This window comes from Schistocerca cancellata, chromosome 5 (assembly GCF_023864275.1).
Source record: "Schistocerca cancellata isolate TAMUIC-IGC-003103 chromosome 5, iqSchCanc2.1, whole genome shotgun sequence".
Lineage (NCBI taxonomy): Eukaryota > Metazoa > Arthropoda > Insecta > Orthoptera > Acrididae > Schistocerca > Schistocerca cancellata.
In genome coordinates this window covers 427863793-427878432 of record NC_064630.1, presented here as the reverse complement: position 1 = coordinate 427878432, position 14640 = coordinate 427863793, and the positions used below count along the sequence as shown (strand labels likewise).

Genomic DNA, 14640 nt, shown 5'->3' with positions numbered 1-14640 from the left:
CACTTTTGTTCTTAAAAATTGTGAAAGACAATACTAAGTGGTATTATGTATGACATTTTGTAATCACATAACTGTGATGAATAATTTCTGTGAATGCAGTTGAGAACGTGAAAGCGAACCGGCTAAACTCGTACGAGACAGCAGGAGCAGCTGGACTAGTTGTAAACAGGCGGGTTTCCCAGCAGGACACAGTGTCAACCGAGCCACTTCGGGAGCGCGGTCGACAACAAAAGAAGGGGACGGGACAAACACTTTCCCTTGCACCCGGAGCTAATGGCCGGCCGCACCAGTGCGACCCTTCGTGGTGGCGATGACCTGAGATGGCCGAGCAGTCCACCGCGCGGAAATCCATCTGCTGGCAACGCACCACACGCACGCGACCGTGACGAGACGGCCGCGGTGAAACGACAGAAGACAGGGGATAAAGGGGTGTGGAGCCTTTTGACAGGTACTGTCCAGAGAAACTTGCAGACGTCAACGACGACTATCAACATTTCTTGGCGGAAGCCCACTGTCAAGCGACAGTAAATCATGGTTCGATGTTCTATGGTTGCTAAGGGTAGCACAAAGAAGAGCCAATAAGTGTCATCCTTGCCCAGGAATATCAAACCGGCGAGCCAGTTGAGGATAACTCAAGAATTTAACAACACAAGGGGCGTGGAGCCTTTTGACACATACTGTCCAGAGAAACTGGCAGACTTCAACGACGCCTATCAACATTTCCTGGCGGATGCCCACTGTCAAGCGACAGTAAATCATAGTTCGATGTTCTCTGGTAGCTAAGGGTGGCACAAAGAAGAGCCATTAAGTGTCATCCTTGCCCAGGAATATCAACCTGGCGTGTCAAACGAGGATACCGCAAGAATTTGGCAACACAAACATGGAACCAAATCGAGATGTACGTGATACGGGCCACCAAGAGAAACTTCATGAGAGGGCAGAGACGGCGGGATTGCACGCAACAGATGGACAAAATTCCCTACTGACAGCTGCGGCGACGAACCCTCCCCCCTTATATTGTGCCTCGGAACAGTGGAACTACTGAGTGTGCCAGTGAACAGTGATTATACCATTCTTAGTCCAATGCATATACGTGTGTTCTTTCAGAGAAACTTTGATCGTGTATTTTGCAGGGGTTCGATTTATTGGTGTTTTTTTTTTAGTAGACTGACTCTTGTATTTTGCAGGTGTTTTATTACATGACGGACAGGATAGCGCTACGAACGTAACTTCTTTGGGTGAAAATTGAATTGGTTGGTTGTGGTTAATTTCCTCTTGCATATGTTTCAACGTTCTTCATGTGTTATTTTATGAATGCAGTGTTGTATGCAGTCTCCCAATCTTGGCTCCATATTTAATGTGTTCTGTAAGATTACAAACTCACATTCTCATAATCCTAAATAAGGCACCAGTTTAGTTATGAATCATATATATATATATATATATATATATATATATATATATATATATATATATATATATATACACACACACATACACATATATATATATATATATATATATATATATATATATATATATCACCAGTTGTCGTATGATGATTAAAACATTATAATTAATGTTAGTCTGGTTGGGAATTTGGTAAGCTAGACTGGATACCTGGTGAAACAGTTGCTCAGTAATGCAAGGTTAACTTCCCCAGACAGCTCACAGCTTTTAACCCACTTTTATGGTCTTGAATACCAGCACCGCTTGCAGAACGAATTAGTGTAACAACATTACACAGTGATCCTGGGTTAATCGGTCATGTCGTTGTTTGATAATCGGGCAGGTTAGTAGGCGGTAGCTCGAAGCCCGTTGTCATCATCAGTTTTTTTGTTCCGTTTGATTACCTAAATGATTTAAATACAAAATCTGTCAATATGTGGTGATTATTTCATACTTAACCATGATGTTTTTCAAGAAACATGCACGTCTTCTGGTTTCTAATTACATACCACACGGAGAATTTTGGTTTGCGTTGCAAATACACATTCTTAATTATCGATATGTTATAAAAGATTGTTACAGATTTTGAACTTAAGAAAACATTACACAGTTAAATTTTTAGGAGCAAAACGAAAAATCAAATACTCTTTGTTTGAGAATGCCCGCTGTTTTATAGGACAGATGTGTTGTCACACGAGCCAGAGCGATAAACGTCGCAGAAACACGGAAAACAATTTTCACGGAGTCGAGCACGCTGTACAAATGTCGCATTTTTACAGTTGTAGCCGCACCTCTGCTATCTGAACCCAATAGAATTGTTCTGCATCCAAGTTAAGTGATTTGTCGCAAGAAAGAACAAGACGTTGAAGCTGCAAAACATACTGGAACTAATGCACGAAGCTTTCTGACACGTCACTGCCGTAAGATGGCGAAAAGCGAAAATGACGTCACAAAAGAGGAGGAAGAGGAAATGTGGACTTTATGGTGGCTTGGGATTCTGTCGTTGATCGCCTAGGTATCAGCGTGGCAATACTGAAACGTACCGCATTCCTCTGAGTCCGTTATGGAAGCAGATCAGAGATTACCAGACTACTGGCTGTAATACCTTCAGTGGCTTCAATGTTTAACTACACGGTGAGATCACAGGAGTCCGCTTTTACGCCGCTCATAGCTCCCGCAGGACAGTTAGCCTTGTTGAAGTCAGGAATTTTCATCGCTCTCGTTTTTATCACAATACTACGTTAGCTAAGATCGAGAGCATGTTTTCCTTCAGATCACCTAAGAAGCGTATCGCCTCAGTTTTACTATTCTTTCCTTCTGTTCAAAAATAAAATGACATTCGCGACTATATGGTGCTCTGCTCGTCTCCCTTTACGCCTTTACTGCAACTGTTCACATCACTGCAGGTTAGTTGGACAAGGTGGCTCGCCAGCGCTGTCCAACTTTAACGCGCAGGTAAACCTGTTGCCTCGTACTATCGCTGAGTCGACGAACGCGTAACGTACAGCGTGAAACGTATCCTCATCACAGTACTTGACTGTACTCGAGACAGATTGGCTTGTGCTCCATGTGGAACGAAATCTAGTCAGGTTCCAGCAAACGCGGAAGAATACATAGTGTAATATTTACATGAGTTTTATTCTTATGATGAACGGAGTATATCTACATAATGTGTGCAGCATCAGTCATTGTGATCGACAAATTTATCTTTACAATAAGCGCAGTTACCTACAGTCTGTCTCAGTTCCGACTTCAGTACTGAAGAAGGGCAAGTCTGGCGACTTTTCTTCTTCTTCTTTTTTTTTTTTTTATCCATCACTTGTAGACATCTTCTACAAATCTTTTAGTGGAACTTGCCATCGTCCTAAACACATGTGGCGAGTGTTCATCAGAGACAAGGGTGTCATCATGAGTGCCCCAGGGGAGTGTGGTAGGACCACTGTTGTTCTCTATATACATAAATGATTTGGCAGACAGGGTGGACAGCAAATATCCGCTGGTCTGCTGATGATACCGTGGTGTAGGGTAAGGTGTCGGAGTTGAGTGACTGTAGGAAGATACAATACGACTTAGACAAAATGTGCAGTTGGTGTCTTGAATGGTCGTCGTCGTCGGCTGATACTCGTATCCGAGTTTTCATTTCTCTCCTGAGATTTCTTTTCTCATGGTTCAGGTGTGGAAGTGTCGTTGATGGCTTAGCAATTCAATCCTAGCGTGGAACAGGCGGCCACAGACATTACAGCTGATGGAAGGTGAAGGACGTGGCTGAGCCTGGAAGAGTTTACGTCTCCGGCGTTTGTCATTCTCCATTCTTCGACGTTCCAGCTCAAAGTTTTGAAGAGCATTTCAGGTAACTGAGCGCCAGCGACTTCGATCTTCTGCTATTGTGGACCAGTTACTCGGATCGATGTTCAAGTTTTTCAGATTTTTCTTGTACTGATCCTTATAACGTTTGAGAGGGGCACCTCGTGGCCTTTTACCTCTGCTCACTTCGCTGTACAGCATTTGGCGTGGAAGTCTGTCATATTTCATCCGCTGGACATGTCCGACCCATCTGAGTCGATGCCCAATGATAAGAGCTTCCACGCTATACATTTTTGCTTTCTCAAGAACAGCCGTGTTGGATATGAAGTCATCCCATTTCAGGTTCATGATATATCTTAGCTTCTGTTGGTTGAAGCGTTCTAGTTTCTTCAGATCACAGCAATATAACGTCTAGGTTTCGCAACCATATAGCAGGGTGGAAATGACTACAGCTTTGTACACCATCAGTTTGGTGTACAGTGTTACGTCTTTATTCAGGAAGACACGCTTTGTAAGACGTCCAAATGATACATGGGCAGCACGTAATCTATTCTCCACATCTTTTCCAGATGAGCAGTTAGATGACAGTATACTTCCTAGGTATAGGAAATGGTCCACTTGTTCCAAGGGTGTATCATAAATGGATATGCTGAAATCAGGAACGGAGGAGCCAGGAGTTGGCTGCGCCATCACCTTTGTCTTTGGAATATTGATGGAGAGACCAAATCGTTCGTAAGCCCTGCTGAAGGAATCAACTGACAGCTGCAACTCTGCAGGTGAATGAGCTGGAGAAGCATTGTCATCAGCATACTGCAGCTCTGTCACACGAGTGGTACTGGTGAACCTTTTTGGATGGAGTCTGGCGTGGTTGAATAATCCTCCATCGAACCTGTTCTTTAGTTCTATTCCTGCATTGTTTACGGACGTCTCGTAACGCATAGCTGCCAGATACAATGCAAATAATGTTGGTGCCAGAACGCATCCTTGTTTAAGCCCACTTGTTATTGGTAATTCACCAGTCTTGAATGGTAGCAGCCCCAAATGCGGAAAACCGTAAGTTGATGCAGATGAATAGGAACATCAAACATGTACTGTTCGGACACAGCCAAGTTCAAATGGTTCAAATGGGTCTGAGCACTATGGGACTTAACTTCTGAGGTCATCAGTTCCCTAGAACTTAGAAATACTTAAACCTAACTAACCTAAGGACATCACACACATCCATGCCCGAGGCAGCATTCGAACCTGCGACCGTAGCGGTCGCGCGGTTCCAGACTGCAGCGCCTAGAACCGCTCGGCCACCACAGCCAAGTCCTTTTAGACACAGTCAGGTTGTTTAAATACCTGGGTGAAACAATACAACGCCATATGATCTAACATTCTGCGTGGTGTCTGTTTGTTCTAAGTCGTGTCTCCCTACCACTTTCGCACAACCGACGCTCTGAGCGTGTTTTTTTAAGGAATTGACTAGTTTGAACCTGGGACCTGTTGCTGGTAAGGAGACCACACATGACATGTAGAGTTCAGAAGAGTTCAGTGAGACTAGCGATGATATAATCAAATACTTAATGATTTCAGCGTCAGCTCCACTGCACTTCCTGTAAGAGAATCTTAATACTAACTAAATTTAGTGGAAGGGGTTCAAGGCTTTCCTAATTTTAGTTAGCTGGTAAAATAACGTCGAGAAAGTAGTTAAGTTTACCATTGGAATTTTTATTCTACTCACAAAACATTGTTTATAAATTGCACTATTGATAAAAGGAAATATTTTAATACAGAATGATAAAAACCAACTGCGTTCTACAAAAATGTGAACGAATGTTCCCTGAATGGGTTTCCAAGTTTTATAAGAGAAAACTATCAATAATTGTCTGCAGTGACCCTCAATTATCTTTAATTACTTATTTAACTTGTCGTAAATTACAGTGGCTGATGTGGCTTTTCAATAATTATATAACAGAAAAATCATCGCGTTTCAGATTTTTAACTTCTAATAGCAAATGTGAATACTATGAGCTTTAATTGACGATCGACACTAGTATTACGCAAAAAGGGGATGTAACAGATGAGACTTCTGCAGTTATGAGTGAAGCCTTATGACTCTTATGTGGCATCGCGTGCGTTCATTACCTTGTCGGTGGTCAGTCAGCGTCAGGGGGCGGCGGGCGGCGCGGCTCCACGCACCTCGCCGTCTCGGAAGCAACTCTTCTCTAACTTCTCTTTACTACAATTTACCGAAGTTGGTCTAAGAAAAGCTATCTGGCTGTGTTTTCAACTGACCAATCTCGGTCTCAATGTTAACCTTAAGTTCCGCCTACAAAAATCTGTCTATTCAATGAGAAACGTTATACTTTTCTTGGTGGGGCAATGTTTTTAATGTTTGCTATGTAACAGAGACGCGAAAAAGTCTCACGCTAAAACTTGCAGCTGGTGTGGCCCTTTTAGTGTTATCGTAAGATCTATACTGTTCTTCTGGAGGGCTCTATCTTTTAACATGGGCTGGGGGGTGGTCTTGGCGGTGGGTCGGAGATGTGGGTGTCCGTCTCTTATCGTAGGGCCTTCTAGCTTAACACGGTTCTGCTCTCGGCTTCTGTTCTCGTTTCTCCCCTCGGAACTGCGTCTGTTTCACGGTGGGAAGGTATGACATGCATTTAGGCGTTCTTGTGTTATTCTGTGGTATTCCATTTGCTCACTCGTTGATCGTATTACTTTGGTTAATTTAATGTCAGGATTCATTCGGAGCTATGTGACATACTGCCGGATTTGCTATCATGTCAGGGTTTTCATGGAAGGTGTTGGATTTGCCTGACACCTTACAATGAAACTGAATGAGCATGTGAGAACTATAGTAGGGAAGGCGAATGGTCGATATTGGTTTATTGGGAGAATTTTAGGAAGGAGTTGTTCACCTGTAAAGGAGACCGCATACAGGACGCTGGTGCGACCTGTTCTTGAGCACTAAGAGAGTGTTTGCGATCCGTACCACCTCGGATTGAAGGGAGACATCAAACCAATTCAGAGGCGGGCTGATATATTTGTTTACCGGTAGGTTCGAGGAGCCCGCAAGTATTACGGAGACGCTTCGGGAACTCAGATGGGAAGACGACGTTCTGTTCGAGAAACACCGTTGAGGTAATTTAGAGAACCGGTATTTAAAGCTGACTGCCAAATGATCCTACCGCCGCCAACATACGTTGCGCGTAAGAACCACGAAGATAGGAGAAATACATACAGTCGTTTTTCCCTGGTTCTGTTTGCGAGTGGAACAGGAAACAGAATGACAAGTATCTACATCTACATCTACATCTACATCTACATGGATACTCTGCAAATCACATTTAAGTGCCTGGCATAGGATTCATCGGACCACCTTCACAATTCTCTATTATTCTAATCTCGTATAGCGCGCGGAAACAATGAACACCTATATCGTTCCGTGCGGGCTCTGATTTCCCTTATTTTACCGTGGTGATCGTTCCTCTCTATGTAGGACAGTGTCAGCAAAATATTTTCGCATTCGGAGGAGAAAGTTGGTGATTGGAATTTCGTGAGAAGATTCCGTCGCAACGAAAAACGCCTTTCTTTTAATGATGTCCAGCCCAAATCCTGTATCATTTCTGTGACACTCTCTCCCTTATTTCGCGATAATACAAAAGGTGCTGCCTTTCTTTGAACTTTTTCGATGTACTCCGTCAGTCGTATCTGGTAAGGATCCCACACCGCGCAGCAGTATTCTAAAAGAGGGCGGACAAGTGTAGTGTAGGCAGTCTCCTTAGTAGGTCTGTTAAATTTCCTGTGTCCTGCAGTCTTTGGTTAGCCTTCCCCACAACATTTTCTATGTGTTCCTTCCAACTTAAGTTGGTCGTAATTGTAATTCCTAGGTATTTAATTGAATTTACGGCTTTTAGATTAGACTGATTTATCGTGTAACCGAAGCTTAACGAGTTCCTTTTAGCACTCATGTGGATCACCTCACACTTTTCGTTATTTAGGGTCAACTGCCACTTTTCGCACCATTCAGATATTTTTTCTAAATAGTTTTGCAGTTTGTTTTGACCTTCTGATGACTTTATTAGTCGACAAACGACAGCGTCGTCTGCAAACAACCGAAGACGGCTGCTCAGATTGTCTCCCAAATCGTTTATACAGATAAGGAACAGCAAAGGGCCTATAACACTACCTTGGGGAACGCCAGAAATCACTTCTGTTTTACTCGATGACTTTCCGTCAGTGACTAAGAACTGTGACCTCTCTGACTGGAAATCAGAAATCCAGTCACCTAACTGAGACGATATTCCATAAGCACGCAATTTCACTACTAGCCGCTTGTGAGGTACAGTGTCAAAAGTAATGGTAGACGGTACCCTCAGCCACGCACCGTACGGTGGCTTGCGCTGTCTGTATATAGATGTAGCTGTAGACGCACTCGTAAATCGAACGAATAATGTTATGTGACGGATGTCTGTGGACGGCTGTGACTCGCTGCGGTCTGCACGTCCTGCGGGAAGACTTCGCCACGCGTGTCGCTATATATATAGGGCCCATGCTCTGCGCGATACGCACTGTGTGTTTTCTGAGTTTTCAGTCCCAACAGCTAATCATGAATTCAGGAGGCGTAGTTGCATCGTTGGTGATTTTGCTGGTAGCAAATGACAACGAGTTGCTCGATTGTGTCTGTAAACAAATCAAATTCGCCGGAGAACAAGCGGGTAGAGTCTCAGTCAGCCCTGGTTTGTCAGAGGTCTGGAGTACGTACTGCATACATCGCGGTGAGTACCTCTTCGTACTTCACGGATCTGCACGACGTTAAGCGCTATGCGGTTCTGAACACCTGAGAACTGGCTTGCTTTGCACATAATGTTGTCAAGAAAGGTAATACCTTCTCAACCTCGCAGTGAAAGTCTATACTTATTTCGGAAAAATGTACTTAATTTTCAACCTTTTAGGTCAGTGGACTTTTTCAGCCCTTTTTCGACCGAGGAGATATCATGTGGCACAGTTTCAAAAAACTGTAAATTAACCACTGACAGTTTAGAAAAATGGCCTAACTCACCTTACAATATCTGACGCTGACGAAACTCCACCATTTACTTGAAATCAGTAATACTGTCTACAGAATGAGTAATAAGTGTGTTGCTTCCCTGCAACTTGCGATTAAGTTTATTCACGTGGGATGTGATGCCGGTGAGAAATGCTGCCTCATTAATCCGTTTAGGATCAGTGAATTCATGGACGGGAGGACCCTTCTTTTCCACGAATAAAACTATTTCGTCCAACAAATCAAAAACGCCCAACAACATATTACCTCTACTGAACCAACGAACTTCAAAAAATTGCCCCATATCATCAAATTGAAACTTTTAAATTATGTATGGTTCAGTCCATGACTCTCAATAAAATTAACTGCTGTCACTACTACGATTATTACATTTGCGGTTGTGACGTGTTTTGCGCACGGGTTTTGCTGATGAATCAAACAACGCACAGGTACGAAACTCACCTCGTGTTGCAGTAGTTTGCCTCTCAGACGACTTATGAGCCCTGCTCTACAGCTGGGCATGCAGGGTGCTCCGCCAGTGGCGACCGAAACGAGCTCTCCCCACGGCAGGCCAAACATGATAAACACATCTTCCACTCACTGCAGTACGTCTCCACCTGTCACATGGCGTTTTTGAGAGGACGTGAATTAAGGGCTTTCTCCCTTACTGCTAAGTTTGTATCGACACCGCCAATAAATGTATCCAGCTGGGCTGTGTCCGATAAGTCGGTTCTCTCATCTAATGCAACAGGAAATACCAAAACATTCGAAGTAACATCCTGCAACTGTTCCACAGTATCAGCTGACGAACTCCGATACGACGCGACAGCTTCAAACTTGCGAAAGAACGTGATAATTGTGGACATTGTTCGTCTGCTACGACTTCCAAACTGTGCTTCACAAAATGGTTGGGAAGAACGGGCGATCAGCAAAGCTATTCTGTAACTAACACGAACAGCTGCACTGGCAGAGGAGGTATATACATTCCTGTGTAAGAAATTAGCGGATTTTTCATTTAAAACAAAAATTTGGTTCATTAGGTGCCGTTATTCACTTATACCGTACGTAGGTACAACAGTATAATACACACCTCTACTTTAGTCCCTTTCTCGCGTAGATTATTGAGAACTGTGTTTCACCCTCTACTCTTCCGTACAGGTCGAAATGGTGTTTTATGTAGCGACATTCTAAATTGTACTTTTATGCCTAATATTTTATCACATACTAAACATTGTGCTCCTCCTTCGCTTTCGGTGAACAACTAATCACACTCCCAACTATTGAACTGTGAAATACACTGAAGAGCCAAAGAAACTGCTGCGCCTGCCTAATATCGTGTAGGGCCCCAGCGAGCACGCAGAAGTGCCGCAACACGGCGTGGCATCGACTCGATTAATGTCTGAAGTAGTGCTGGAGGGAAATGGAACCATGAATCCCGCAGGGGTGTCAATAAATGCGTAAGAATACGAGGGGGTGGAGATCTCTTCTGAACAGCACGTTGCAAGGCAGCCCAGGTATGCAAAATGATGTCCTTGTCTGAGGAGTTTGGTGGCCAGCGGATGTGTTTAAACTTAGAAGAGTGTTCCTGGAGCCACTGCAGGAATTCCAGACGTTTGGGGTATCGCATTGTCCTGCTGGAATTGCCCGAGTCCGTCAGAATGCACAGTGGTCATGAATGGATGCAGATGATCAGACAGGATGCTTACGTACGTTTCACCTGTCAGTCGTATCAAGACGTATCAGTGCTCCCATATCACTCCAACTGCACACGCCCCACACCATTGCAGAGCCTCCACCAGCTTGAACAGTCCTGAGCTGACATACAGAGTTTGTGGATTCATACCCGTACACGTCCATCCGCTCGATACTATTTGATACGACACTCGTCCAACCAGGCAACATGTTTCCAGTCATCAACAGTCCTATGTCGGTGTTGACGGGCCCAGGAGGGCGTAAACCTTTGTGTCGTGCAGTCATTAACGGAATACGAGTGGGCCTTCGGCTGCGAAAGCCCATATCGATGATGTTTTGTCGAATGGTTCGTACGTTGACACTTGTTGATGGCCCAGCATTTAAATCTGTAGCAGTTTGTGGAAGGGTCGCACTTCTGTCACATTCAACGATTCTCTTCAGTCGTCGTTGGTCCCGTTCTTGCAGGATCTTTCTCCTGCCGCGGCGATGTGGGAGACTTGATGTTTTACCGGATTCCCGATATTCACGATACACTCCTAAAATAGTCGTTCGGGAAAATCCCACTTCATCGCCGCCTCGGAGATGCTGGTCCTATCGGTCGTGCGCCACGTTCAAACTCACCTAAATCTTGACAACCTGCCATTGTAGCAGCAGTAACCGATCTAACAACTGCGCCAGGCACTTGTTGTCTTACACAAGCGTTGCCAACCGCAGCGCCATATTTTGCCTCTTTATATATCTGTATTTGAATACGCTTGCCAATACCAGTTGCTTTGGCGCTTTTAGAGTAGAAGGCCGCTATACCGCACTGCGTTGACTGGCCATTTCAACTCCACAATGCATTGTACCGCAACTTATTATATTCAACAAGGTTCGTTTCTGTGGCTACTCTTGCGCCTTTACTGCGCATAACGCCATCTAGTCTTTACAGCACGTGTTTCTTTAAGTAAGTACCATTTTCAAATTAAAAAAAGACTTGGTAAGATATCTCAATAATTTTATTTTTACATGAAAGCCTGTACCTTAATCTACTTTTCTACATAATATCCGTCAATATTGATGCACTTGTCATAACTTTGTACCTGTTTTTGAATACCATTGTCATGGAAGTCTGCCGCCTGACTTGTTAACCACTGCATCACCACTGTTTTGACTTCGTCATCGTCTTGAAGACGCTGACCGCCCAACTGTTTCTTCAGGTGCAGGAACAGATGGTAGTCACTGGGCGCAAGACCGGGGCTGTACGGAGGATGATCTAGAGTTTCCCATCGAAAAGATGTGATGAGATCTTTGGTCTGATTCGCCACATGCGGACGGGCATTGTCTTGCAGCAAAACGATGCCCTTGCTCAACTTCCATGGACTGTTGCTTTGATTCTGGTGTGACATAGGCCACTCATCTTTCATCGCCCGTAACAATTTGGCTTAACAAATCATCACCGTCGTTGTGGTACCGTTCAAGGAAAGTCAATTCACTGTCTAAACGTTTGGTTTTGTGCACATCCGTCAACATTTTCGGTACCCAACGTGCGCACAATTTTCGGTAATTCAAGTGCTCGGTCACAATGCCATACAAAACACTGCGAGAAACATTAGGAAAGTCATCCCGCAAGGAGGAAATCGTAAAGCGTCTGTTTTCTCTCACCTTATTGTCCACTTCCTGCACCAAACTTTCATTACCGACCGAAGGACGTCTACTCCGTTGTTCATCATACACATTTGTGCGGCCATCTTTAAATGCTCTCACCCACTTTCTTACCATTCCATCATTCATAATGTTTTCTCCGTAAACTGCACAGATCTCACGATGAATATCGATCGCTTTTAGGCCTTTAGCACTGAGAAATCTTATAACAGCCCGTACTTCACAGTCGGCGGGACTCACGACTATCGGAGGCACCTTAAACACTCAGTACACAACGTAAACAAGGAAGAAGAATAAGACTGTGCGTAGATTAAGGTACTGGCTTTCACGTAAAAATACAATTATCGAGATATATTAGCACGTCTTTTTTTAATTTCAAAACGGCACTTACTTAAAAAACACGCCTCGTATTAGAGAGACGTCAGCTGGTCTCGGCTGCTCGGCTCATGCAGCTGGTTGCGGGAATGGGGCTGTCTCATTGCCGACCTCTGGTTTAGATGTTGTCCGTTTGACCGAGAGGACTCCCATAGAACACCTGTTACGTACGTAAAGTTGTTTTGAACTTTCTTTCGTGTTCTCTTCAGCTCTTATCGCTGAATCATTATGAGTTAAATAGCTGTAGCCTTTCGTAATCGTTGTACTCATTTCGAAATGCCGTACAGTGAGGTTCTTGCAACAGGTCGGTGTTGCGGGCGAGGATCGCTTCTCGAGGAGACACCGTGAACCTGCAGCCGGTCACGTACCTGGAGAATGGGCGCCGTACAGTCGTAACAAAGCTACAAATATTAGTAACAACAATTCATTTTGGTGATAGAAAAGGACAGACAAAGTTTCTCAGCCACTGGCCGCAACTGTGACACTATTCCAATTCAGTTAAAGTTTAGGTAAACAAATGTCAGGGACACAGCCTACAAGAATATACGAGAAGGCACGAAGTCATCAGAAATTACATATATTGAGGAAAGAAAACGATGTGTGTTCGTTATATTAACGAGGGTACGACGCCAAACGGGGCGACTTGGAGCAGGAGAGGTACCACAGGACATTTTCATTTCCACTGCCTATACTTTTACAAATAAATTGATAAAACTTTGTCAGCATGACCAGGAAGGATTCACGATTCACACTCATAGTAGTGGACTTTCAAAACCATAACAAAATATTTTTTTACATGTGAAATTTCATCATTTTTTCACTTACTAATGGCTGTATTTGTTGCTATAGATACACTTTTCTTCATTAGTAAGAGAGATTCTTCGATGAATTTTGCACAGCATGCAAACCATACTTACAGGTGTATGAAACCCTACAATTTTCCAAATTTATTAAAAACTGTCGTAAAATTGAGATAATTAATTATAAAATTCGAGTTTTTTTCTAAACATGAAGTTTAAAATGTAACAGCTCATTCATTTTTTCATAAATTAAATAAATTCTAGAGTTTCATACACCTGTAAGTATGGTTTGTATACTACTCCGCCCGAGCAGGACATGAAGGTCCGTCGGTACCGACCGGCCGCCGTGTCATCCTCAACCTCATAGTCATCACCGTATGCGGGTATGGAGGGGCATGTGGTCAGCATACCGCTCTCCCGGCCGTATGTCAGTTTCTGGGACCGGAGCCGCTACTTCTTAGTCAAGTAGCTCCTCAGTTTGCCTTACAAGGGCTGAGTGCGTCCCTCTTGCCAACAGCGCTCGGCAGACCGAGTGGCCACCCATCCAAGTGCTAGCCCAGTCCGACAGACATTAACTTCGGTGATCCGACAGGAACCGGTGTTACTTCTGCGGCAAAGCTGTGCGAAATTCGTCGGAGAATCTCTCTCAATTACGAAGAAAATTGGACTTATACCAACAAATGCAGCCAATAGTAAGTGAAAAAATGATGAAATTTTTACATGTAAAAAAAAGTTATTTTGTTATGTTGTTGAACTTCCACTGCGATGAGTGTGAATCCTGAATCCTTCCTGCTGATGCTGACACAGTTTTTTGAATTTATTTGCAAAATTATAGACAGTAGAAATTTAAATGTCCTGTGGTGCCTCTCCAGTTCGACCCCTGTGACGTCCTGCCCCCTTTAATGAGGTCATAACTCTGAGAAAAACATTGGCAGGCAATGATGAGGGAGATAAAGTATGTGTCATTTCAGAAGATGAGAGTCGGTGTGGAGGCATGTGGGGAGTCGCTGGCCGCTGTTGGATGTCTACTGGAGCCGCGGCCTCAGCAGTAGAGACTCTCACTGACTGTCACTGCACTGAGGGGCGGGTCTAAAAAAAAAAAAAAAAAAGGTTCAAATGGCTCTGAGCACTATGGGACTCGACATCTTAGGTCATAAGTCCCTTAGAACTTAGAACTACTTAAACCTAACTAACCTAAGGACATCACACACACCCATGCCCGAGGCAGGATTCGAACCTGCGATCGTAGCAGTCCCGCGGTTCCGGACTGCAGCGCCAGAACCGCTAGACCACATGAGGGGCGGGTCTCGGGCCACCTGCGAGCAGCTGTTCAAAACT

The 14640-nt window shown here is 44.0% G+C and overlaps 1 protein-coding gene across 1 annotated transcript in view; it reads left to right on the top strand.

The window, feature by feature from the left end:
- The first annotated feature begins 8336 nt into the window (after positions 1-8336).
- The window catches only part of LOC126188858 (uncharacterized), a 70203-nt gene continuing 63899 nt past the window's right edge, over positions 8337-14640 (top strand). The window contains exon 1 of the mRNA XM_049930501.1: positions 8337-8522. Coding sequence (XP_049786458.1) covers positions 8354-8522 — 169 coding nt within the window. The 5' untranslated portion in view covers positions 8337-8353. The remainder of the gene's footprint in view (positions 8523-14640) is intronic.